The following is a 27807-nucleotide window of genomic DNA, read 5'->3' as shown; positions in this document are numbered from 1 at the left end:
TATGTTGTTATACGAGTAGAGTCTTTTATTTTTTATTGTGTTTTATTGTAAACATTTATGTAAGAGGGCTTCGGTCCGTCTCTATAATAATAATTATCATTATTATAAACGAGGTATTCGCGACTCACATGGCTTATTAATAATAATAATACTAATTATTATTATATTATAATATTATATATTACATTGTATATAATTATAATGATAATTATTATTACTATTAATAAGACATGTGAGTCGCGAATACTTCGTTTATGATCGTGAAGCAGTTAATGTATCCTACACATTGGGAAAACCGAAATTATTACCGGTAAATATATGCAAATATACCGATATTTTCATATACGTCATACTGGTATTCCGATATTTCCGTCGCTATAACGGTTAGGAAGAAATAACCGGTATGATACTGATACTTTACGTACCGGTATAAGTCCTTGCACACAAATCCCTAGAAATCCCGGTATTTTACTGATATTCGCAATGCTGATTCGATCTACGATTTCGAGTTCACTTAGGATCGAGTGGGGCCCCGCAAGGGGGTGAAAGGACTCTTGTATCGACGCGATAGCGCGGCCGGGGGAACGGCGGGGGTCGAAAACCGTGAACGAGCGGCGGTGGTCATGATCTGACGCGAAACGGGGGGTTGACGCCGAGCTAAGAGGGGTGGCAAGCTGGCGCAGGGGTCGTCGTTCCTCCTCGCAATATCGGGCAGCCATGTTGCAAACATTTCGAGCGAACAAACCCCTGCAAACATCTCGAGGGCCTCCGGGACGCTGGAATATCGTCGGCGAAGCGTTCACGAACCTCGTCGCTCTTGTTCAATTCGACCTCGAGGAATTTCTACAAGCTCCGGCATCGACGAAAATTTTAACGTCATCTGAAACTTTTGCAATCCGCACGTGGAATCCCCGTTTAAATCGGTTCTGCTTTGGGGTGGGATTTATTCGCACTGTTAATCCTTGAAATTAAAAACTTCATAATCCGAATTTGCAGAAGCTTTGCGAGGGTTAATGTTAAGCTCTACTAAATGTGGACTCATTTTATTTTATCATTTTATAGTCGGATTATTCTCCTGTTAGAAATTTTTGCGGAGTTCCGCTTTAGGTTATCAGGTTCGGAATGGAGGATGGTTTTAAACCAATTTGGAATTTCAAGAGCAAGGGGTGGTTTTTTTCGGCGGTCGCTTGTTTAAATGGAACATCGAGTTCAGCTCGTGAACGGAGGACCGCAAAGGGTTAACTCAGGGTTCGTCCGGTGGGGCAAACCAACTGCCACGAGCCTCGTTCTGTCATTGTAACAGTTGTCGCTATTGAATTTTCCATATTTCTTCTTAGCGAGCTCACTGGATAAATATTTGCAGACTGCTTGCGTTCTGTCATCGCAATTAGGAGATCGTGTTCAAGCAATCTAGGGTGGCTGCCTCAGTAAAGAACCTACATCTAGAACCAGAACACCAAGACGAACACAATTTTTATTTTGTACAAAGACCTGCAGCTTAGTAATGCGGATATATTGTGTATACAAAAATTTAGGATCACATCACCATGATATAAATCATTTTTAAGGAAAATTGAAATTGGACTTGTAGGGGATCGGTCCAGCCAATTAAAAATTTTGTTCAATTCAACACTTGTTCTCTTCTTTCTGAATTCTTCATTCATTTCGCGTAAAAAGTCTCAAACGACAGCTTTTAAATTTTAAAACAAATAAAAATTGATTGCGACTTCGATGTACGAAAGGGAAATTATTCAGAAATCGATTTCTTTGAATCTACAGAATGGTAACTGGTGGTACAACCAAAAACAGGGGGTGACTCTACACGAAAAAATAATTTGACACAGGTATACATAAAATATTAGCAGAGTAGGAAGATCAAGCACACAAAAAGAATTTTCGAGTCGGAGATTCCAGCGAACAGGGAGACTTTCGCGGGGTGTAAGGGGCCCCGAAAGTAGCGGCGGCGTAGACGTTTGAAAATTCGATTGGTCGATTTCGTGGGGGGTGAAGAGGGGGGTGGCAAGGGCGCAAGGGGGTGCCGGTTCGATCGCAGTTTATTTAAGAACGCGCACACGTCTCTTATTAGTTCGATCGGCAACCCCCCGAAGTGCACGCTCGCCAGGCTCTGGTGGGAGTGGATACGTAACACACAGGAGTGCTCGAGGGGGTTCGTTCTCCCGTTGGTGTAGCCGAGGGTGAGCGATCCGAGCCGAGCTCGGCCGAGAACAACCGAGGTAGCCCGGCTGGCAGCGCGAGTCGGCTGACGAGCGGCCGGTGTGTCCAGTCTCTAGGCAGCCTCCGCCCGTGTCGTATCGTTCTTTCCGTTTCCTTAGTATAGTGTTTAACGCTTTAATTTCTAGTCTCTCGCGGAACCCTTTACATACACGGTCATATATACATATACATACACGCTCTAATTTATCGTGTACGCAAAATTCTCACCGCAAGAAAACCAGTTTGTTTCATCGACGAGGAAAATTCAACACGGTGGTTTTACGATTTCGAAATTGAACAGAGACTGAAGGGAGAAAAAGAGAGAGAGAGTGAGAGAGAGAGATAAAAGGGGAGAGATATTAATGTGGTCCGATCGAAGCCAGACGAGAGAGAGACCCGTGGATCCGTGGCGACGAGCATAAATGCCGATTTACGAGCGCCGCTCGCGTCGTACTTTTCTTTCATTGATTTCCCCTTCTGTTCCGGGCGGCGGCGGTGCGAGAGCGTGATAGCGGTGTGCTCGTACTAGCAGAATCGGAACCAGAGGCAGCACTAGAAGCAAGCTCCATAAGCTCGGCAGAGGGAGGAGAGCACGAGCATAGACAGACAGACAGAGATAGAGAGTGTGCGAACGGAAGAGAGGGCATCGCCGGCCACGAGAGCAATAATCTAGAGCGTAAACGTGAACGCAACACTCGGCGCGCGCGCTCGGTGCTCGGTTCTCGGTTTCGCGTGCCAGGCGAAACGGAATCGCTTCCAAACGGAAGCGTACGCCAGAGAAGAGGGGAGAAACAGCGAAACGAGACGAGAGACGGGACGTGGAAGCGGACCACCGTCCTCCCGGAGAGCACCGGTCTCCTCGGTTTTCCGTTCTTCTGATTCGGTTCCGTTAGTTTTCCTTAGTTCGTCTTCTTTCGTCTTCGTCTTCGTCTTCGTCGTCGAACTTTTTTTCGTTAGTCGACCGTCCCTCTCTCTCTCGCTCACACTCCCCCTCCCGGGTCTTCGGTGTGTGTCTCTTGTGTGTGCCTCGTGTGCATCGATCGGAGAGTAGGAGGTGGATCGCCGGCGAAGGTGAAGAGAAGCCAGGAGGTAAGCCACCCCCGCGCCTCTGGTGAGAACACTCTGTTTTTATTTTTTTTCCCCTATGGATTTTTGAGAAGCTTTCCGAACCCCGAAGATACGGAGAATGGTTCGAAGAACTTTGGGAGGGGTGGTGGAATTATCTTACGGCGTCTGTGTGCTGCGAAGGGTCGGATTTTTAGGGGATTTTTGGTGACCTTTCTCGGGGTACTTTCCGAGCCCTGGTGATGGAGAGGGTGTCCCTAGGGGATTCGGGAAGGGTGGTGGAATTTTCGGCGAGGGGTTGCAAGAGATTTTTAGGGGTTGTTCGGATGATTCAGTTCTTATTTTGTGATCATGGGGTGGTTTTTCGGGACCCGGCGACGAGGAGAATGTTTCTAGGGGATTCGCGAAGGGTGGTGGAACGTTCTGTGCCGCCTGATGTGGGGGATTGCGCAAGATTTTTTGGGGATTGTTTGTTGGAAATGATCGATCTTAAAGGTTTAACTGTAATTGGTTTTTAAGTGGATTTTATTATGTGTCTCGTTTACGGGGGTTGGTTCGTTTACTGTATCCCCTGCGCGATGGTGCGTGTGGTAAAAAGAAAATAACAGCGAAGGGTTGTGATGTCATCTTTTAATGTTTACAAGAGATGTCAGGTTTGTTTCCTATGACAAGTTTGTTGAATATTCCGGTAGTGGTCTTTGGTGGAGAACAATCGATAATTCGCGACATCCAGGGACTGTCGAACATATTGAAATCAAGTTAAAAATCAAGTTGGCAGTTGAACTTTCAGTGGCATTACCTTTCTAGTAGTTCTTCAAGAAAAAAGGCCCAGAACGTTCAAGCGAGATACGTCGAGAACCTGTTAAGGGTGGAATTTCTCGAAGAGAAAGATGTCGTATAATCGTTACGGAATCGGATGATGAATGTTACTCTAGAAATAGTAGAACAATTTTTAATTAGAGCCGAGACTTGTCCCCTACGCTTCGTGCTTCGACAGTCCCCATCGCAATGACTAATAATGCTGGCAACGCGTCCGCATTACATCGTATTCATTGCATACGGGGCAAGTTGGAGGGATAGTTTCAGTCGCTAATTGTCAGGGGAAATTCGCGGGGCCGAAGCAGCATTTCCGTGGATTGAATTCAGCGGTGGGAACAGCGTTCCCGTATATTAAATTGAATTTGGTATCTCCGCGAGCCTGGCTCGACGTTATAAAGCAAGGGGTTAATGCGATTTCACGGGTGGACGAGATCGCCGGTTCTCCTCGGCGCAGGCAATTCGCAGGGGCGCGACGAGCGACGCGCGTCTCGTTTCCGAGGGTTTCGGAGCACGTGCCGTGGCACATTCTCTTCTCTCACCCCTCGCTTTTCCTGCGTGCTTTCGTCGTACTTTCTCTTCGTCGCTCTATTCTCTCCCCCTTCTCTCTCTCTCTCTCTCTCTCTCTCTCCTTTCTCTTCTCCCCCGCCTGTGCTCCACAGTTCTGCGTGCACGCACGCGAGCTTGTGGTTTCTCGCGTGGAAGGGGTTGGAGAGAGAGAGTTCGAGAAAGAGAACAATAAGCAGCGAGCGAAAGAGATAGAAATAAACGTGGCATCGGGAAAGAGAGAGAAGGTGGAAGAGTAAAGTAGAAGGCGTAGAAAAGTGTACGGGAGTAGGAGAAATAGCGTGCAGAGTAAGAGATGGAAAGAGACGAGTTAGCGAGAGAGAGAGAGAGAGTAAGATCGTCAAACTTGAAGCGTAGAATCGTGCGCGCTGGCGAGGGACATAAAAGAAAGAGGAGAAAAATATTGCGTCAGTGCAAAAGACATCGAGGAGCGATCTATCAAAAGGGATAGAGAAAGAGGTAGAAGGGCAGCGCGAAGAGAAGGAAGGCGCGGGGGAGGGGTTTCCCTCGGAATCGCGTAGCTGGTGGGGTCTCCCGTGCGCGCGGCATCAGGGAAACCGGAGGAAGAGAGGGTGATAGGGACAAGAGAGAAAGAGAAAGAGAGGGTGAGAGGCGAAGGGGACGGGAAGAGGGAGGAAGCAAACGAGGCAGGGATCCGTGGAGTCGCGCCGCGCCTCGTATTGATCGGTCCCGGCCACGCGATTTTCACGATCCGTCGCCATGGCCACCTGGCCACCGGCCGAACGGAGATCGTATCTGTCGACGTGTGCGTGGAAATCGAACTTTAACCCCCCGGCTACCCACCTGCTACCTCGTGGCGAATTTGCACCGATCCCAGACAGCCGCGCGGCTGCCGTTTTCTTCTCGTTCCTTTCTCCTATAAAGCGATTTCCTCGCGACCACGCGCCACCCCTCGACGCAACGTAATTAACGCTTTGATCGCCTAGCCGGCTCGTCGACGTCGCCCTTACGGCATTCAGGGTGCGCTGGGGCTGCCGACAAATTCTGACGGTCTATGCTTGCGCGGTTCAGGATTTTAGAGGCTTTTCGTCGAATAAACTTTTAGTTCAGCTATAGATAAGGGTAGATCTCTGCACTGTCACAGTCGCCAGTTTCGAACAAGTCGTTTCGACACATTGAAAAACGATTCGAGAACCGGTACCGACCACTGCATCGTGCATTCTAGGAACGAGACCATTACCTGCAACCCTACTCCCGATTCACGCTTCCGAGGGGTGGTGGCCTACCCCTTCTACTAAACCTGCAAGGTTCATCGAACCGACTCGGTTTTTATGAGCAGTAGAATCGTAGAATTGAATAAATTAATTTGCTCCGTTCATCAAGGGAACTGAATCATTTCGCAGTAAGCTATTTTAATCAACTACCGAGGATTTCTATGCGTCGCAGCAGTCTCGTTTCGTGGGAATATTAATCGTTTAGTTCTCTTCGGATAACTCGCACACTGAAGTGTTCACGCGTACGAATTTCGTGAAGTAAATGACATAAAAAAACGACATTTTGTTAAAGAGAAAAAATTCACTCTGTCGCAATGGATACATAATATTGAAACCCTGGAATTCTGTAATCTTCGAAGAGCATCTCGGCCAAGCTAAAACCTATTCTTCGTCCTGAAACATTAATACGATTTTTAATACGACAAGAAACAGTTCGTACAACTGGAAGAGATCGAGGAGTTCTCGACTTTTTAATAGTCGACCGATGGGGACGCGTTGCGAATGCGAGTGTCCGCGATTCGAATCGGTCCCGAGATCGACTCCGGTCGACGGGGGTGAGTTTCTTTACATTGTGTCCGTCCCCGTGACGCGTGTATGCGAGGGCACACGCGACCATTGTCGCCGGACATAATGACGGCGGCTCGGAGTCACGTTTCGAAGTCACCGGCGAAAACGAGACGTTTTTCGAGCGGGTCGTCCTCTCCGGGCTGTCCTGACAATGGGGTCTCTCCACCCGGCCTCCATTGTGGCGTCCTAAAATATCGCGATGCCGAGCACCGGAGACCCGCGGATCGATAACCACGGAGATGCGGGGCTACGATAACTCCGACATTTTCTCTGACTGTCATCCACTTCTCCACCCGGCTGCTGCGACTCTCTTCTGTCGACGACATTGTTGCTGTTTCGCTCTGTCGGACGCAGAACACTTCCCGATCGGTCCATTCGCCTTGTTTGTTCGCTGCTAATTACTCTCGTTAAAAGATAAAGTAACACAGAATCGTGTATAATAATTGGGCTGCGGATTTTATGCGTTAATGTCAGAAATGAGTAGCTGTAATTTGACACAGCGTACGGATTGAAAGAATTGAATAGCATCAATATATTATTTTCAACTTAATAAAATTATCGGAGAAAGGGGAATGTTCCTGAGTGGCTCCTATATCTTATAACTAGACCGCGGATCTTTATGCAAAATAAAAAATGTTTGCTTCGATTATAAGACACAGGTGTCAATGTCAGAAATAAGTAGCTGCAATTTGACACAGCGTACAGATTGAAAGAATTGAATAGCATCAATATATTATTTTCAACTTAATAAAATTATCGGAGAAAGGGGAATGTTCCTGAGTGGCTCCTACATCTTATAACTAGACTGCGGATCTTTATGCAAAATAAAAAAAGGTTGCATTGATTGCAAGACACAGGAGCAAAATAAAAATTTCATTCTTCTTTTGATTATCTTGTTAAGGTAAAACTAATACACCGGTGGCCTTAACTCTTCTTAATACCTCCACTGTTTTAAATTGTACGTACCCATTTTTGTCATAAATGCATAAAATCCGCAGTCTACTTATAACAAATGCAGAAAATTTCAATTTTGCACAAGGATCCGCAGTATAATAATAATCTTTATTTCTTCAGCCTCAGGGCTAGGGGGGCGGGGGGGATCAGATATGTTATCTAATCAATTACTAAAAATTTCAGTAATGTACGAGGTATTATATCAATTTCGTATATCCATAAAAAATCATATAGAATGGAATTATTCTAGCTAGGAAGAAATGTTTAACCCCTTGCCTTACAATATCGTGTCTGACTCGTGATGAAGACTCTGAACAGATTCTGGTAAAAATGTATGTTAATAATTTCTTTTGAACCGAAATAAACTTCTATTTTGATTTTGTTAATATACATCTATTGTCGAGAATACATAGGTATACAATTTATATCAATTTTCTCCTTCTTTACGAAATTACGATCTACAAAAAAGTTCGAATCACTGAAACCGTAAAATAAATGGTAGGGCAAAGGGTTAATTTTCGAGTTGAACTAGTTGCGAGTGCAAAGGATTAAATTAAACACAGTTACTCTCACGATCTGTGAGAAATTCTGGTTTTTAACGATTCGTCGAATCACCGAGGATCTCGCGAAAGGTCCTTATCGCGTTATGGTGTTCAGCAAGGATACGCGTTCAACTGGGCGGCTTCGGCTGTCCTAGTTTCTTTCCCATGGCCAGGGTGCGTGCATATAATAAAGGCTATCTATTATCTCTGTCGAGAGAGGGAGAGAGAGAGAAGGAGAGCAGTGGTCTGTTCGATTCGGCTGACCACAGTCACGAGCGACACGGGAGACACGGGAGAGCTCCACCCTTCGTGGGGGTCGGCTCCGAGGACAGCTGATACACGGGGGTGCACAGCAGACACACGGCCGACTGGAGCCGGAAGGGAAAGAGAGAATTAAAATGTGCACCGGTAGCTCGTGCCGGCTGATATATGTGTCGTGGCAGCTGTGTGTATTCGCCTTAACCATGAACGCCATCGGCACCGTACTACGACGTCGTATAATTCCCCCTTTTCCCTCTCTACCCCCCTCCCTCCCTCTCTTTTCCGTAACTCTCGTCGCACAGTTCACAGTTTACGTTCTCTCTCTCTCTTTCCCCGTTGAATGGCTTAGCACAGGCTACCGGGTGTCTCGAGTGGAATTATCCTTTCCTCTGGCGTGGCGCGTGCGTCAGCGTCAGCCCGATGCCTGATCACTGACCGTGCAGTATTTCTTGTTTTCCTTTAATTAGCCGCTGTTGTGCTACGCCGCAGGTATTTCCCTTTTTATTCAATCGATTCGGTCATTTGAACGCCGACCACTGCCAGCTCGGCGAAACACTATTCTGAGCAGCTGGTAGTCCGTTTTATTCCAAAAATAGAACGCGCCGCTTTGGAAATATTGTAGAGCAACTTGTAATAAACATCTTCTAATCGGCCGTCTCTTTTAGCGGCCACTCTGTGTACAAATAGTTGTTCTTGGAAAACAGAGGGTGTGTCGAAGCGTATACGAAAACATGTTAAACCCTTTTATTCTTCAGCGAGTTTCATCCCGTCGTTCGTTGAATATTATCTGCAACGCTGTTTCCTTCCTTTTACTCGTCCCGCAGCTTTCAGCATCAAAAAATTGACACGAACGCGTCACGCTGTGTCGCTAATTGCTTTCAACCCCTCGCGATTAAACAGAGAAGGACGCTCTACAACAGAAAATTACAATTTTATTTCAATCAAACAGGAACGAGTAGCGTACACGTTTAGCAGATTTTATTTAGAATCTTCGTGAAAAATCTGCTTATTTCCAGATTTTCTGTTAATTTCAAGATGTGCAATGTTAATCGAGTACCCCGTACTTTTCGCGATCAAGTTGGACCGAGTGGGGGCGTAAGGGAGATCAAGGGGGAGTCTCGAGCCCTTTAAACCCGAGCCGGAGGAGACCAGGGGGTCGTCGCCCCTTTAAATTATTCTCGTTTCTATCGGGGAGACTCGCAGCGGCTCTGCGAACAGCCGCCCGCGCCGCCTGTTCTTTTCACAGCGTGTTTTCAAAGTCATCGTCGGAGGATTACGTCAGCGTCCATGCCGCGGCAACCATGAGGTTTCGTGCGAGGCGCATCGACGGTTCGGACAAGCTGTTAACACTCGAAATCGGCATCCTGAGAACTCGATACTGTGTCGAGACCTAATCACCAATAAACGATTGATCTGGGCGCGGATTTTATTTTGGTGAATTGATGCAGACATTTCATTTGATACTGTTCTTTTTTTTCTAAAGTCAATCGACGATTTTCTTGGAAAAATTGTTGAGAAGAACAGTGATATTTTCTTCTCGCTCATCTCGTTCATTTTTCTTGATTCTTCCAGTCTGATTTTTCTTGATCGAAGAAAATTGATCGATCAATTAACAAACCGATACTTTCTTAGATCATCTTTCCTGAAAAATCCTGTATCGTGTAATTGTTATTAATAAATTAGCTCGGAGTAGCTAGTCTATGTGAAGTCTAATGAAAAAACTGGGGTAAGTCAAAGTCCTCGCGAGTGAAGGGTTGAAGAAGAGCCTCTCGAGGCTTGAACGAGCCCCCTTATTCTACTTAAATTATTCTCGGCGATGCATGACGATGACGCGAGATGGGAGGAGGCGATTCCTTACGCAAAAACGAATCGAAATCACGGGATTAGGCTCGTGAAAAATTGTCGTCGCAGTTTTTGTCGCGTCTGTGCGTCGCTGACCGTTTCTACTTACTCGAACCGTTCGCGCAGCAAATCTCTAATTCGTTTTCACTCGCTGAAAATTCCAGTTGAAAAATGCAGACTCTCGATGCACCTTTTCGCAAGCCTAGCTTCGGTTATGTTTTTGCGGCATCGTTTCTATACAAAGTAATCGCGTGACGACTCTGCGCGCCGCTTGGAAAGCGATCAAACGTTAATTACGAGAAAACAGTAGAAGTTTGCTGTGTTCTCCGGTGATAAAGGGTTGTGAAGAATTGCTTGTTTAATCCTGGGAAGCCGTAACGAGCACTTTCCACGCGCCAATAAACGCTGAAGCATCGAACTTCTGACGATTCCCATTGTTACTGCAACAGTTCCTTTATTGTAAGGCAACTAGCCTGGAAAACATCGGATCCTTTGCTCGATAGGATTAATCGCGGAACACTCGAACGATCGTTGTTAAATTACGTTCGAGTTTGCTCGCACATTTTTGTTGAAAAACGTAGGAGCTTTAACCATTCGTCAAGCTATTCTATAGAAATGAATGCATAGAACGCGTGACATTGGTGCTCCATCGTAACGAGGAAGCCAGCGGTGAATATATTCAATGATACGAAGAAAGTAGATGAAAAAAAATTGATTGCCAGCTCTGAAAAGACTTTAATGCGAATGTGTGTGTGCGTGACAACACGTTCCTCGAATTCTTTCCCGATCGAACTGGATCCGACACACCTGAAGAAGAGCTGGTTCTCACAATATTTTGTTTCGGCATCGATAAACGACTGTTACCATGCGCGTGCTCCATTCTCCGTACGTACACGATGGCAAAAACCATCGATCCTCTCTCTCTACCTTTCTCCCTTTCACTCTATCTCTTTGCTTCTGCCCCGAAACACACGTTCGTCTCAGACTTGTGCATCGAGCAACGTGTTTTGGTTGACAGACGTTTTTACGTCCTTCGAACATTCTCCCGTCTCACCGGTGTTTATAATCGCTCGTTTCTTCCTGCCCGATCAACCATTCGACAAACGTTTCAATGAACTAGCGAACCTCGTGTTCGGTTCCATTTTCCAAGAGAATCCACGAACATTCTACGATTATCAGAGAACTCGATTTGTCTTCGGGTCAGCCGATGGATTCCTCGAAGGAGCTACGAACGATTTCGAACTTTTGGACCTCACGTGATTTTTCCTCGATCAATAATTAGGCGTGCGAGCTCGTCCGGTTCCACAGAGTTGCAGAGGAACGAAAATTAATTTTAGCCACTTGGATCTTCCGGTTAGCCGATGGATTCTTCGAAGGAGCTACGGCGATTTCGAACTTTCATCGCACTTTTCGACCTCGTGTGATTTTTCCTTGATCAATAATTAAAAAGAAAATTAATTTTAGCCACTTAAATGAACCTCGCGTCATTTTTGCCGTATCAATAAATTAGGCGAGCGAGCACGTCCGGTTCCACAGAGTTGCAGAGGAACGAAAATGAATTTTAGCGACGTCAATCTTCCGGTTGGCCGATGAATATTCTACAGGGGAAACACACTGGCGACTATGAATTTTTATTACACTTTTGGATCGTGATCTCCGTGCTCGAACTGTGATTCAGCGGTTAAATGCGTTTCAATGTACCTCTTGTGAACTTGTAGCGATTTATATCTTTCCGATTAGCCGATGAATATTCTAGGGGAAACAAACTGGCGAATTTTGTATGTCGGATGCATTTCAGGACCGTAATACACGTTTGCCCTTTCCTCTGCGTTTCAGATTTCGTACGTAGTTAGAGAGGTGCCGGTAGGAGAGTGCAATGATGTCGAACGGAATGGACACGATCGTGCAACAAAACGGTGGTTCCACCCTCGGACAGGCCTCGCAGGAAGAGTCCAAGACGAATCTCATTGTAAATTACCTGCCCCAGAGCATGACACAGGATGAAATCCGCTCGCTATTCTCGAGTATCGGCGACGTGGAGAGCTGCAAGCTGATCCGCGACAAACTCACTGGTAAGTTTACTATCCAACCTTTTTTTATTAACGCTAGACACTCGCCCACCGCGGATTTCTGTCTTCATTTTTAACTAGACTGCGGATTGTTATGCGTAGACAGCAGATCTTTATGTAGAATGAAAGTTTTCTACCTGAATTGCAACAAACTAGTGTGTTTAATAGCTTGAAAATACAACCGTCCCTCAATTTACGCGGCAATTTTTTACGCGGGTATTTGTTTTACGCGGAAAATTTACCTCAATTTACGCGGAACTTGTACCTAAATTTACGCGATTTTACCTACATTTACCTAAATTTACGCAATTTTACTTAAATTTTTACCTAAATTTACGCGGAACTTTTACCTACATTTACCTAAATTTACGCAATTTTACCTAAATTTACCAAATTTACCTAAATTTACGCGGAACTTTTAACTAAATTTAAGTAATTTTATCTACATTTTTCTAAATTTACGCAACTTTACCTAAATTTACGTAATTTTACCTACATTTACCTAAATTTACGCAATGTTACCTAAATTTACTTAAATTTACGCAATTTTACCTAAATTTATGCGGAACTTTTACCTAAATTTACGTAATTTTACCTATATTTACCTAAATTTACGCAATGTTACCTAAATTTACTTAAATTTACGCAATGTTACCTAAATTTACTTAAATTTACGCAATGTTACCTAAATTTACTTAAATTTACGCAATTTTACCTAAATTTACGCGGAAAGGAAGGAAAATATTAGGAGTAGTGTAACCTCTGGAACCTTATCAAGTTTACAGATTCAATTTACACGATTTTTATTCGCGTAAATCAAATCCACGTGGAACGGATATTCGCGTAAATTGAGGGACGGGTGTAATATAAAATATAACAGTATCTCTAACTCCTCCTGATGTTCTCGAAGTTGCAAATCACATCTACTCATTTTTCTCATAAATGTATGAAATCCGCTGTCTAGTTATGCGAAACAAAATTTCATCGACGAGAAGATTTTTATTTTGTATAGTGATTGGCAGTCTATTTATTAATATTACTCGTACTCGCAACGCTCACTATCTCATCAATTCGATACAAATCTGGCGATGTCAACATTGTTTTAACACTAAACTGTTTTCATTGAATTCCTTAAATTTAATTAAATAAATAGAAATTTATCATTTCAACAATTGTAAAATAAAGAATGTTAAATCGGTCGTTTGACTGGCAGTTTAGTGTTAAATAATAGTGTGGCAATTTTCAGTGGCGCGTTGGAGTCGGCATTCGAGTGCTACGAGTTAACTCTGTATTTCTTCTCTTGATGTAATTTGAACAAACAGAAAATAATTTCTTCGCGTTCGATCTACTTTTTGCCATAAGTGTAGAAACATGTTCGTCGTTTTTGTAAAGATTTATCGTGGAATCGGTTCGACCGGGAGCGTCAAAGCCGGTGAATCGAAGTCCCAACCATTTACAGTCACTCGAGTTTGTCGACTCGAACCAGAATTGGGCATTAATCGATTAAAATTTTAATCAAGAACAATTGATTAATATGTACGATTGAAAAAGGTGATCATTGAAAAATCGACGACTGACTCAGTCGATTGATGAAGTTAATCGTTAATCGTTGATTAAAAAAAAGAAATCGTTGAAAAATCGACGACTGATTCAATCGATTGATGAAGTTAATCGTCAATCGTTGATTACAAAAAGAAATCATTGAAAAATCGATGATTGATTCAATCGATTGATGAAGTTAATCGTTAATCGTTAATCGTTGATTAAAAAAAAGAAATCATTGAAAAATCGGAGACCGATTCAATCGATTCATGCAGTTAATCGTCAACCGTTCATTAAAACAAGAAATCATCTAAAAATCGGAGGCTGATTCAATCGATTGATGAAGTTAGTGGTCAATCGTTGATTAAATTTTTGCCCAACTCTGACTCGAACAAGCTGTGCTCGTTTTCCCATCGCTCTCGCGTTATCTGCGATCGGCAATTTCGTGCGCGAACCAATACTTATCGCGTGTACTCCGTTCGAAGTTGATTTATCCATCTCCCCTGGACCTTCAACCCTCATCCTTTCGTTCACAGCTGTTAGGGTATCGGTCGAATCTAGTAGCCGTGGACGTCTCTCGAAAGCTTTTCGCTTGTGCGAGTAAAATTGATGGACACGGGTCGATCGACCGTCGCGTCTCGTCGCGTCGCGTCCTGGCAATGGACACCTGTCGATGCCAGATGTCGGGAGTTGTCGTTCCGCAGAAATCGTGCGATTTCGAAACGCGCGTACCGTTCGCGTTCTTTTAGCCCGTTCACCTATCCGATTGAAATTCGACGCGACCGAAGGTCTCATTTATTCATTAACTTATTCGCATAGGCTCGACAATGACTTTTCATGTAAATTAGAAATTGTCTTCTTCTTCTAGAAAATGACGAGGAACAAGGAAGTTTTAATCACTGCGACGGTAAAATAAATCGTATTGCAAGGAATTCACATCTCTACTCTGTGCTTGCCACAAGGAATTTTCTAATTGATAAATTCAAGCTCGTCGTAGTTTTTGTTAAACGAGCCATGCAATTTAGAATTGCATAGATATCCTATCAGAGAGATAGCAACCGTTCAGGGTGATCAGGAGTGAATATGGTAAACGATGTCAGGTGAAAAATTGAACATGTACGAACGAGCAACAGATAGAAGTGGGACCGACTGTGTCGAGTCTCTAGAAAAACTTTACGTTCTCTTTCGAAGAAGAGAAAATATTGATCGATGAAGAGACGCGTCTAAGGCAGGGTCTGTTAGGTTAGCCTTACTGACGAGTCCCTCTAGCAGACCCGGGGACGAAACGCTTCGAGCAATTCAACAGAGCGTAGAAGAAACAGAAATCTGGAAACAGAAAGAATCACGCACTGAGACAACGAGCACAGATAACTATAGATCGCGGAGAACAACAGCAGCCCACAAGAAGCAACGGAAGAAGACGCACAAATTCTTCAAAAGAAGCATGCAACCTTAGACGCAGAAGAGGAGACGGTAGACCCGTTCGAAGAAAGATTTCTGGAGACGACAACTGCTAGGACAGTGGCACACGAGGGTTATCGCCACTCAGCCAATGATCTCTACACGCAAAACGAACCTCAGAAGAAGAAGAAGAAGAACAAAAAAACTTCTCGTCGACATCGAGATTACACAGGACCACTCGAAGACGATCAAACAAAAAGAGAAGACAGAAACAAAAATATGCAACGCAAGTAGGGTTACACCGGTAGCATACGCGCCCTGATCTTCAAGACGATAAACCAGAGAGGAGGAGGAAGGGAAGGGAGCAATTTCCTGTACTCAGGTTCAGAAGCCAACGGGCCGATCGGATTCCTTGACAACCAATTCTCCACGAGTAAGCAATAAGCAAGAAATCGACTGATCGGCGGGGGACGCGTCTAAGGCAGGGTCTGCTAGGTTCGCCTTACTGAAGAGTCCCGCTAGCAGACCCGGGGACGAAACGCGGCCATCCACAGTGAATTTTCATCATTGGGCCTCGCCAGACAGAAACAGATCAATCGTTCGTATTCGATTCACATGTTCTCATACTGGAAAGAAAGAGTGGGTCTCACACTTCACGGAACTGCATCGTTTACCATTCCTCCTGAACTCCTGAATCGACTTGAATGAATAAAGTTTGCTGGAAGTTGAAACGAGTACTCGATAGAGGAGTAAATAAATAATTCGTTTCGATCCGCCGCACCGTTTGTGTTCGCACGCTTTTATACTACAGAGATTGTTCGATGCAGCGCGCATTCTGCATCGTCAAGCGCAATTAGCCGAGAACTCGCGGGATACCGATTCTCGACGCACCGCTGGAATTTACTCGCGAAACATTGTTTACCCTTCTCCGTTGTTTACCCAGTTCGACGCCTCGTATTCGTATAGAACGAATTTACCAGATGTACCGGGGAATAATTTTTAATTTTTTTTTTTTAAATCTGGATCTTTTCCATGGTATGCAGACGATCAGAAATGGTTTGTTGACCAACATTCAACTTCTCTGCCATTTGTTGTCGAGTTCACGTATCGTCTTCGTCCAACAGTGCTCGCAGTCCGGCGTCTTCAAATTTTTTCGGCTGGCCCGGGCGTTCTTTGTCTTTCAAATCGATATATCACCATTTTTTAATCGTCCTGCGTTAGGACTAGGGATGGGATCAAGTTCCTCGCAAACAGGTACGAACTTTGATTGATTGAATTCGAACTCTCTATAAGTACACTCGAACCTATGCTAGATATCTTGGAACCTTTTACAAGTACTTTGGTAAACGGAAATAATAATACTTGCAAGTATATTCGAATCTTGGTCAAACAGATTCGAAACTTTTCTGAATATCGTACCGGAAATTCTCTGATTTTTTAAATAATTATTTTTTTATCTTTAAAATCAATTATGTTGACCTCTAATGCATAATTTAATTCAGCATGTATAACTATTATTTCATAATCTATCGGAAATATTATTCTTAAATATTAGATCGTACGGAAAATCATTTCGTTTTCTCGAGGGAAAATGAAAGCCAATTTTTTCGAAATGTCAGCTGTCAAGATATACCACGATTTCGCGATTTAAAATAAGGTTAACTAATAACTAGACTGCGGATCTTTATGCAAAACAAAAATTGTCTGCATTGATTGCAAGAAATAGAAACTAGATTGAATGTTATTTCTTCCCTTAATGATTTTAATAGAAGCGAAATCATATATCGCATCTTCAATTTTTAAAATTGTTCAACAATTTTGTGTTTCATCTACTGAATTTTGCTATAAATGCATAAAGTTCCGCAGTCTACTAATAATAACAAATGGAAGGAGTTAAATCGCTTCACGAAAAACGAAATTACTTTCCGAACGACCTAATAGTTACGAATTTAATAAAGAAAGTGCTTAAAACCTACTACATATGCAGTTCTGATTTCCAAGATTCCGAGGTTCGATATCAGTTTGTATAAAATGAATGCTTTTCAAATATAATCATTGAAACATTATTGCTTTTAGGTAGTAATCGAAACCCATGAAATTAGACTTGGTTATTGAAATTGACTCGGATTCGTGAGTACATATTGAACTTGATCCCATCCCTAGTTAGAACATCGTCACCGTAAGTTTCCATGAGGATACGACGGCTTTCACTCCAGAGTTGGGCAAAATGTAATTTCAATTACGATTACGTAATTGCCATTACTTTGGCTCCATCAGTAATTGTAATTGCGGACCACAATTACAATTACGGTAATTGTGAAAGGAGTAATTGCAATTACTTAACACGATTACAGTAATTGTAATTGAGTCTAACAATTACTTCATTGTAATTGTTCTTTTAAACTACTAATTTTTATGTTTTGGATCATTTAACCGTTTTCTTATTGTAATTATAGTCCACTTATGCACATGTAATTGAAGATGTAATTAAATACTCATGTAATTAATTACTGCCCAACTCTGTTCCACTCGCGTTTTTCTTTCGATTGAACAAGAAGCAGTACGTGCCGCAAATGCTCTTTGCTTGGTTTGAAACTAGACATGTTTACCACAAAAAAAGATATGACGCTAACTCGAAATCGTTTGATCATCAATGGAGTTTCAGACCGTGAACATGCCCTTGCTTCCAGTGCCATCCAGCGCAGAAATTAAGAATTATTAACCGGCATACCTGGTAAAGGTATTGCGAATTTTCAAACTTGATTTACTCGGGAACGAAGCGTCAAATGAAAAAATTGTATTGTTTCTTTTCGATCTACGTCACCGTGTAGAATTGCTATCGATTGTCCACGGTGTTGCGGGACACCCAGCAATTTTAATATCGCTTGCGCTGCGGAGTCGATCGATTTGGCAAATGGGCAGGCGGCTCAACTGCGTTCCAGCGCGTGCAGTTGACGTCGTGCAACGACGGCGTAGGATTGCGCAATATCGTGACCCTCCGCCGAGCTTTTTACCCCTGGGGAACCGAGCTGCGCGGTTTCCAGCGTCCATCGGAGGGCCCGCCTTCGTAATCCTGTGCGCGCACGCTCGCCGGCGAAAATTCCCAGCGGCTCTAAACACAGCGAGAAGGAGAAAGATGGATGGAGCGTGAGAAAGAGAAAGAGAGAGAGAGAGAGAAACGCGCACGTGCTCGCGAACGTCGCGACGCTATTTCTAGCGGGCGAGTAGCGGGGGCGTCGTTTCGTTTCGTTTCGTTTCAGGCATCGCCGCTCTTTATATTCAACCTCGTCGCCGCGATCTCAGGGCCGTACACCCGACCGCTGCACCAACACCGAGGAAACGTTCATTCGGATACCGGTGAATGGATCCCAGGCGCCACCAACCTGACACACTTGGTGTCCCAGTATTCGCTGTGCGATTAGGCGGAACCTCCGCGCGGAAAAACGAAACGAAACCGTGCAATAAAATTCATACGTGAGAAACAACGAATTTCGTGCGAGCTGTCGATAAATATTAGCGTTTCCAAGGGTGCTCCCCGAAAAACGAGTACAGCGTTCAATCCTCTGGTAAACTTTATCGAAATCCTGTCGATTCCGGATCTATTTGTTGATCTAGCAGGCTAACGCGTTCGAGCACCACCCATTATTTCCATTATACATATCTGTTTATACGTTCTCAATGTTCTTCTTCTCCTACTTGATTCTCTTCTATTAGATTGGAAAGAAAGTTCTTGCGGTTTTTATTATAAAATCAAAATAACAAAAACAGTAAGATCTTTCTTTTCGACCTAATATCAGCATTTTTTCTCTTTCTCCTCTGGTGGATCGTTAACAAAGTCGTCCATGGTATCAACAGTAACAGCGATTGAGCTTCTTTTGCTTTTCATTTCTCGACGTGTTCATTGGACAAGATCGTCATCGTATTTCGATGCTTATGTGTTACAGGACAGAGCCTGGGTTATGGTTTCGTCAACTATCAACGGCCCGAGGATGCCGAGAAGGCTATCAACACGCTCAACGGCCTGCGCTTGCAGAATAAGACGATCAAGGTACGTTTTCTGCAGAATTCCATAGCCGTGTAATCAACGACCGAAATAAATTGTTTCACTATTATCCGATACTTGGCAAGACGTTCCAAACAATTGAAAAATTATCCGATACTTGTCAAAAACATTCGTGGACGTTCAAAACAGTTGCAACATTATCCGATATTTGTCCAAAACATACGTAGACGTTCAAAACAATTGAAAAATTATCCTGTATTTGTCAAAAACATTCGTAGACGTTCAAAACAGTTGGAACATTATCCGATATTTGTCAAAAACATTCGTAGACGTACAAACCGGTTGAAAAATTATCGGATCCGCGTCAAAATCATTCGTAGACGTCCAAACCGGATAAAAAATTATCCGATGCTCCTCAAAAACATTCTTAGACGTTCAAGACAATTGAAGAATTATCCTATATTTGTCAAAAACATTCGTAGACGTTCAAAACAGTTGAAAAATTATCCGATGCTCGTCAAAAACATTCGTAAACGTTCAAAACAGTTGGAACATTATCCTATATTTATCAAAAACATTCTCTCTCACGTAGACGTTCAAAACAATTGAAGATTTATCCTATATTTGTCAAAATCATTCGTAGACGTCCAAACCGGTTGAAAAATTATCCGATGCTCGTCAAAAGCATTCGTAGACGTTCAAAACAGTTGAAAAATTATCCGACGCTCATCAAAAACATTCGTAAACGTTCAAAACAGTTGGAACATTATCCGATATTTGTCAAAAACATTCGTAGACGTCCAAACCGGTTGAAAAATTATCCGATACTAGTCGGAAACATTCGTAGACGTTCGAAGCAATTGAAGAATTACCTATCTGATAGCTCACCGTAGACAAGTGCAGAAATCGTCGAGAAAGTGACCCGAGAAGTTGCGGCGGGAGTTGGCTCCGGTTCAAAGTTTGCGCAACATTGTCGGCGGCTCGACGCGTCGCGATGAACGTTTGATTCGTCGCGCACGATTTCCGAGATGTTCGAGGGTGCGTTCGCGATACATCGGCGCGAAAATGCTGTTTCGCAATCCTCGAAACAGTTTGGCGCGGACTCGGCGATATTTTACCGAGGGCGCGAGCTGCGCGACAGATATCGCACCATTGCGGAAAAGAGTTGTCCCAGAAAGTTGGTCGCGTGGCCAAACGCCGCGCCGGAACGAATATTGGCAGCGGGGTGGTTTCTTCGTATTTCAGAGGAGTCGGGTTTGATAATCGACCTGGGCTGGCTGAATTATCGTTTCTATTTCGAATGTGGACGTTAATGCGCGTCTCGGTTTGATTATTATCGAATATCTCCACTCGCGAGTCACGCGAGTAGACATCACCGCCAAATCGTTTGGTCCCTCGGTTATGAGCCATTTATCGACGCGTTTAGGGCAATTTGAACATTTTGGCAGTCTGCTTCAATCGAACGCAGACGATGTCTGCGGACGATTGCCCGCCGTTTCTTCTTTACATAAATAAATGCAGTATTCCGTCTCTATCCGCGAAACTAAAAATCGCTCCGAGCCTGTTTTATACCGGCTGATTCGACTTGAATGAAATGCGGATCGTTTGTTGGCCACTTGCGACAAATATAATTTTATTTGCCTGTTATATTTGAAACGAGAGATCGTTCTGTCCGTCTATTATTGGGTCAGTCTACTAAAATCAAATGTACACAATTTACTATTATTACGCTGTCCAATAACTCTTCTTGAAATTCTTTGTCGTCTCCATCCGAAACCAAAAATCTTTTTCTCAGTCTGTTACTGGCCGAGTCTACTTGAATGAAGCGCGGACTGTTTATTGCCAACTGTTCTTGCATGAAATAGACGCAGCGTTGTTTCAAGTCGAAGCTAAATATTATTCACAGTAAGTTGCTGAATGTAACAGCTCGAAGTAAACAGGAGATTTAACGGTCCGTTCTTTACCGACAGCCTACCACTTTAAATAAATGCTGGCAACGCCGTCTACGTGTCTATATTATTGACCACTTCTACTGGATCTATACGTAACAAACAATGCTGCCTGTCTGTGCCCATTGCCGGCCGTTTCTATTCGGACTATATACATATAGAAACAGTATTATTCGTCTGTCCATTGGTGAACGTCTCCACTGGCAATACAGCCGGCATTATCTGTTCCCTATCGATTTGTCTCCCACTCGCGAATTCGTATCAAATCATCGTGGCAAGCAAACAACACTCTATTGTGCTCTGCCAATGTCTATAATCGGGAACCGCGACTCGAGGTAATCGATAATGGGGCAACACTGCAGCCAAATCGCATTCGATACCACTTTCGAACGATCCTCCCGAGTTCCACGGGCAATATCACCTATCGAATCTTACCGTTTCGATGTTATTAGGTTCGCAACTAATTTCGCGACCTTCCGTAACCTCATTCAGTGACCATTCACTCTGAATTTTGAAAGCTCTGAATTTTGCAATTAATTTGATATAAAACTGTGTTCATTTGAAAACTTTCCAGCCGAATATCTCGAAAAGTATGAAAGACATTAGTAAAAAGTGTAAAACATGTGTCCAAGGATTTCGAGGAGGAAACAGGGTATCCTACGAAAATTGCTGGTATTTTTACGTACAATAAGATAACGACTTAAAACCTTGAATACCATATAATATAAACGACCTTGGAAACCACCCAAATAATGAACTTATACTGCCCCCTCTTTCCCACTTCTTTAAATATTTTTCATACTTTTCGAGATATTCAGCTGGAAAGTTCTCAAACGAACAGCCTGTATAAATGACTTTGTTTGAGAAAATGTGGAGGACGCGAGCTTAGTTGCCAACCTAATGTAAATCTACGAAAGATGTTCCTCGACTACTTAAAACGCGAAATAACGAGAGAAGCCTTTAGTCGTCGCTGTTTACGAATTTCCGAAGAGCGTTCGCCACGAGAAATGAGAAGGAACGCGAGAGAAACTAATACATATTGTGACATTTATCGATTAGAATAGCCGCGCGAGAAGATGTTGGAACGGGCTGTGACAATGATTGGTCTGCCGCAGGTATCGTACGCGAGACCGAGCAGCGAGGCGATCAAAGGCGCGAACCTTTACGTGAGCGGTCTGCCGAAGAACATGACGCAACTAGACCTGGAGAATCTGTTCAGCTCGTACGGCAGAATCATCACGTCGCGGATACTCTGCGATAACATCACCGGTAAGTTTGTTGCACCCGGCTTTGGGGGCGTCGTCGTGTTGTCGAGGCTCGTCGGTGACGTTGAGAATCAGCACACGGTCTTACGGGGCACACACCGATAAGTACGATACACGTGGCCGAGCCAACTGTCAAGGCTCGATTGAGAGGGATTAAAGGGACGCACAATTCGCTCGCACAAGTACGGTTGTCCCCCTCGGAGAGGGAGGACAAGAATACCTCTATGACATGGCGCCGGGAGCGGCGAACGAAAAACCGAGAAAAGCCGAGAGATACCCGCCGCCCGATGGAAGCGGCTGGTCCCGGCTGAGAGTCCAAAGAAAATAAGTGGCTTGTTCGAGTAGATTGGGACCGTGCGAGTCGGACAGACGCGCACGAGCGTTCCTTGAGGAGAGACGCGCGTCCGATCGAGGATCGAGATACGACAGTAGGCCATGGGGTTTTCCAATCGGACACCTTCTTTTCGTTTCTTTTTTTTCTCTCTCTCTTTTCCGTTCGTTTTGCGTTATCGCGGATCGGCGCGCCCGCGATCCGAGCGAGAACGAGTCGAGAGCGAACTCGACGAGCGAGAACCTTTTCCTCTCGTTCGTCGACCGATCAATTTTCTTTTCCTTCAACCATTCACGGTTCTTTTCGTTTCTCCGACCCCCGTGTCTCGCGCCTCATGGCCTAACACCCCCGTTTTTCACCGGCATTCTCCACGTTCTCGCTTCTTTCCGTTTTATTTCTCCTCCGGACGATTCTCCTTTTTGCTCGCTGTTCTCTCGGCTTTCGGGATCAGCTTAGATCATCGTTTTATTTTTCTTAATTTCGCTGTTTTGTTCACTTCTTTTCGCCACTGATCCACAGCGCGGTCCTCGATCCAAATCGTTTTCAGTTTCGTCACGCCCGTTTCTTCTGTGCGTTCTTCAATCGTTTTGAATCACACAGAAACAACACCACACACGCTTTCTCTCTCCCTCTCTGTTGGTTTTTCCGTTCACCCTCCGGTATATACTTTCGTTTCGCGCGCGCTCGCGTCTGTTCGCGGAAAGACGTTTTCGGAAATTCTTGCGTAACTTAAGCACGAGGAAAGCAGTAGCGTAAAAACTAACTGAAGGAATCGCTCGCCCCTTATTCTGATCATGCGACCAATGTTTCTTTCTCATTCACTTACCCTCAGATCGCCAGGCGCCATTTTATCTCCCGGCGGTGTTCGATGGTCGCTCGTAAAACGTCACTCCTTTCTTTTCTTTCCTTTGACCTCTTCAAGGACGATTCTCTGTTCTATAGATCGTATCGTAACCCTCTACCGAGCACAATCATCTTCTTATGCAAATTTCTTCATCTTTTTATGCTGTGACTTGTGTTGTTTGTAGAGAAATTTATTTTTACCGCATAGAAAAGAGATGCTCGTTCGATGTAAACATTTTTATCCTGTCGGCAATAAACCGATCCAATTCATGCACATAATAGAAAGTTCTTCAAAAGAATGGTAAATCGTACAGTGTCTTTTGAGCTCGATAAAATTCATACTAACTAGAACATCAACTTTTAACGTATACATACAAGATTATCAGTCCTTTTTCAATCCTTCTCGAACATGAAAGACAAGATTTACAGATGCTCGGAAAAGTGGTAGGAGGGTTCACTGTTTGTTTCATGTTCAGCGAATCAACGCGGACGACTTCACCGATCACACAGTGGACAAATTTTCCACTTCAAGATTACAATTCTTGAAGAGGTTAGAAGACTTTCTGAAAGGCCAAAGACCATCGAACGAAATACATAGCATTATAATTGTTCCTTCATTTCCGTCGCGTGTATTCGTTCGCGGTCTCATCGTCACGCGACTCTGTCATCCGCGTCGTCACGTTGATTTTCCCTTCTGGTTTTTCCATTTCTGTGTCCTCCATTCGCACCCTCCCGTCGACGAATCAGGGGCGAGCGACTCCGCGTCATGCTTTTGCAGCCAGTTGAATTTTAACGTGATATGATTTTTTCCGTTTCTGTTTAGTACGACAGTTTGTGACCGGCGGCGGAGACTATTTGCCCGGTACGTAACTCATACAACTCTTTTTTCTTTCACCCCTATTACGTCCAAGTCGAGACAAAGGCAGCCGTTCTTCTAGCTCACATTTGCTTTTCTTGCTATTTTATCTCTCTCTCTCTCTCTCTCTCTCTCTCTCTCTCTCTCTCTCTCTCTCTCTCTTTCTCTCTAACTCTCTATCTCTATCTCTCTTTCTATTTTTTCTTTACACTCTTTTTCTTTCGTCATTGAGGCTCGTTCGCGTTTTCGTTTCTCCGCGCTTCGCGAACGTTGTCGCGAGTCGTCGGACGTTACACCCTGTCCGCCGAGGACGACGAGTTGACTCGTCGCTGGGAAAAATCTCTGAAATCGAGAAGAACGTAGCTTTCAGAGGTTTCGCGGTCGGCCAGACGAGTTAACTCGTCCCTCGGCGCACGGGACGAGTCGCCGAAAACGGAGAGACGAGCGCCAACGAGACAGATTAGTGTAACCTTTTACTTTCCAGGGAACGATTACACTGTCGGCCGAAAGCCTGCGATCGCTTGCCGCGGACGTTCATTGAAACTCCTGGTTGATTGTTGGCTTTATTGCATTGCCACGTTCGCTGCCAACAATTGATTAATTTCAAAGAGATTAATAAAACGCCGACTTCCATTCAATCCAACACAGCTTCGAGAGAAAAAGAAAACGCAATCCTAACTGAATTGAAAACTCTGCAAAGCCTAGACCTAGATCTACTGATGCTCTCGGCGCAATGGTTCGATCTAATTTGACATCAAAGCAATTTTGCAAATTGAATTAACTTCTCGACGTTTCGATCTATGTTTAGATCATTTTCAAGAAAAATAATAACTGTGTCTGTGAATTATTAAGCAGAAAAACTAGTGTTATTACCATCAGTAAATTAAACGTTGAATGCCAAAATTGTGTACTTTGTTACTCACTTGTTTAATGAAATGATTTTAACTAATTTGGAACAACGGAACACGTGCTGTTCTCATGCCGTTACACAAGCCACCGAGGCAAACGTGAAACCGATAGAAACGAACCAATCAGATCATCGATCGACATATGAACCGTGAAAAGTCAAATCACAACTTTTAACTGCTTGTATACCAAGATGTCTTGGTGATATTAAATTAACATCAATTTTAACCAATTTGTGAAACATTTTTGTTTACAGGATAATAAAGTTGTTTGGAAAAAATTCATGTATCTTAGGTGTTTCATACCTAAGGCGTTTAATCGTATGAATCGTTTCCAATAATATCCTTTGGTTTAAATAAACCTCTTTATCAATTGCTTTTGCATTTTCAAAGTCAAATGTGTGGTCAAATTCTATTCAATGTCTTGCCAAAGCAGTGTGTTCTGTTTAAGGTAGAAAGATGTTACATTTATGTTCTGTGATTCGTGTTTCTAAATGTCTCGACGTTTGTCCAATGTAAACTTGCTTGCATCCCTTACAAGGTATTGAATATACTATATTAGAACTTTTTAAAAGTGGTAACTCGTCTTTAATTGGTGGTAACCAATTTGTTAGGTAATATGGTATTTTGAAAATGGTGATAACAATTTTGGTAATAACAATAGTTTTTCTGCTTAATAATTCACAGACGCAGTTATTATTTTTCTTCAAAGTGATCTAAACATAGATCGAAACGTCGGAAAGTTAATTCAATTTGCAAAATTGCTTTGATGTAAAATTAGGTCGAACCATTGCGCCGAGAGCATCAGTACATCTCTTATTAACAATTATACGATCGATATAAAAAAAGGAACATCTAGACCTAGATCATTCAGAAGAATATGCTAGAAAAGTGTCTCTTTGTAAAAAAGTGTATTCGCATAAATTTTCTGGCTGTAGCATCTTGTTCAACGCCAACGTGCCTTTTCTCTGAGCACAGCACAACTGTAACAGGGGAGTTTCGTCGACTTTCTACAGTGAAATAGCTGCGAACGTGTCGACGAAATGTGTTGAGGCTGGGTTTCGGCAAGCAGATCTGAGACTTTCGGCGGGCACTGTACCGTCCACCGATCTTTAGTTCTCGTTCTAGTCCGGCTGCATTTGTCCACGACAACAGACACCCAGACGTTCCTTCCGTGCGCCGTTTTTGTTTCTTTACGCTTATTCGTCGTCCGTTATGATTTTGCGACCGTGCTCCCGATTCTTTTCGTTTCCTTTTATGCCGCGCGTCGCCGACTCGTTCAGCTATGCCGGGAACCAAGAGAATCGAATGAGACCAATATCATATACTTACATATATATATGCATATATACATGTATACATACATAACGAGAACGATCAACGAAACTACTCGGGGAGATCGGTCGAAATAGGCGATAACACGCCTGATAAATAGTTCGAGATCACGAAATCGCTGTAAAGAAACGAATCTGCGCGCACCGAGCCACTCGTTCGAGTATTTGAGAGCCGCTGATCCAGGCATGGGCGGCGAGCGCTCTTCGCCCTTGGAGCGCTCCGGATTGCCCCACGGAGCATCCACGTTGTTGTCGCGCGGAGGAGTGGGGCGCGCGGAGACCGTACAACTTGCTCCTTCCGCGTAGAGTGGGCGTGGTCCACGCTGGGAAGGCGTGGTCTCGGTGCTCTCGACGGAGCAGCGCCCCACAGGGCAATCTGTGCCCATGCCTGCGCTGATCGGTCTCGATCATTGTGTCCCAGAATGATAGTGGGACGTTTAGCCAGGTCCCGGAGCCGGGATCAGGTTCGTCAGTGATCGTCGCTGTCCGAGACGAGCCGAATAATTGTTCTATCGTTGACGCTGTCTGGAACTTCGTCGATCGAATTGTCGGATTTCACGGTGAATCGATAGAGACTGCGGATTTTATGCATTTATCACAAGAATCAGTACGTGTAATTTACAATCGCAAAAATACCAGAACAAATTTAAAAATATTAGATTGGCAACTAAGTTCGCGACTTCCACATTTTCTCAAACTAATTTATACATATTTTTTAAGCACGATAAATATAATAATACAATAAAAGAATTAGCTCGCGAATTTAGTTGCCAACCTAATAAATTTCCATTTCACTCCAGTTTGATGCGATTCGGGCAAGAAATGTTTACTTTGCATAAAGATCCGCAGTCTGCTAATCAATTTCAGTGGGAAGCTTGGGCTGGCTCCATTTTGCAAACGATGTCAATGATTTTTCAAATCCTGCGTTGTTACGAGTATATTGTTGAATCACGATTGAAATTGTTATTACTATTGAAAACCGAATGTTGTCAAGTAGAACTATAACTTTACAAAATTACGAAACAATCGCTGGTAGTTCAGAGATCAAACTTCCAATGGTCGACGATCGGTAAATACCGAATACCAGATATTCGTACGACAGTTTTCGGTCCGTTCAATGGAAGTTTGTTAGTCAAACGAGAGCCGAAAGAGAAAGAGGGAGAGAGCGTTATCGGTTTTCAAGGGACCCCAAAGTCTCCGACGGCGTTCACTGGGGCGGGGTTTTGTTCATTCTACTTTTAAAAGC

General features: G+C 43.7%; 1 protein-coding gene across 22 annotated transcripts in view; it reads left to right on the top strand.

Moving 5' to 3' along the window:
* Positions 1-27807, top strand: part of LOC143208599 (ELAV-like protein 1) — an 88123-nt gene that overhangs the window by 45416 nt on the left and 14900 nt on the right. For 10 of the 22 annotated variants that reach the window (XM_076423113.1, XM_076423109.1, XM_076423115.1 and 7 more), the window contains 5 exons: positions 11900-12135; positions 14543-14581; positions 19020-19123; positions 22143-22296; positions 24290-24328. In XM_076423113.1, the coding sequence (XP_076279228.1) occupies positions 11940-12135; positions 14543-14581; positions 19020-19123; positions 22143-22296; positions 24290-24328 (532 nt within the window). In that variant the 5' untranslated portion in view covers positions 11900-11939. Of the gene's footprint in view, positions 1-262; positions 3326-11899; positions 12136-14542; positions 14582-19019; positions 19124-22142; positions 22297-24289; positions 24329-27807 lie in introns of those variants that run through there. The other 12 variants (XM_076423117.1, XM_076423126.1, XM_076423123.1 and 9 more) reach the window with 5 other exon arrangements.

The sequence above is a fragment of the Lasioglossum baleicum genome, chromosome 5, assembly GCF_051020765.1.
Source record: "Lasioglossum baleicum chromosome 5, iyLasBale1, whole genome shotgun sequence".
NCBI classification, from domain to species: Eukaryota; Metazoa; Arthropoda; class Insecta; order Hymenoptera; family Halictidae; genus Lasioglossum; species Lasioglossum baleicum.
Note: the sequence above shows the minus strand (reverse complement) of the source record. Positions and strands in the feature narration are given on the sequence as shown.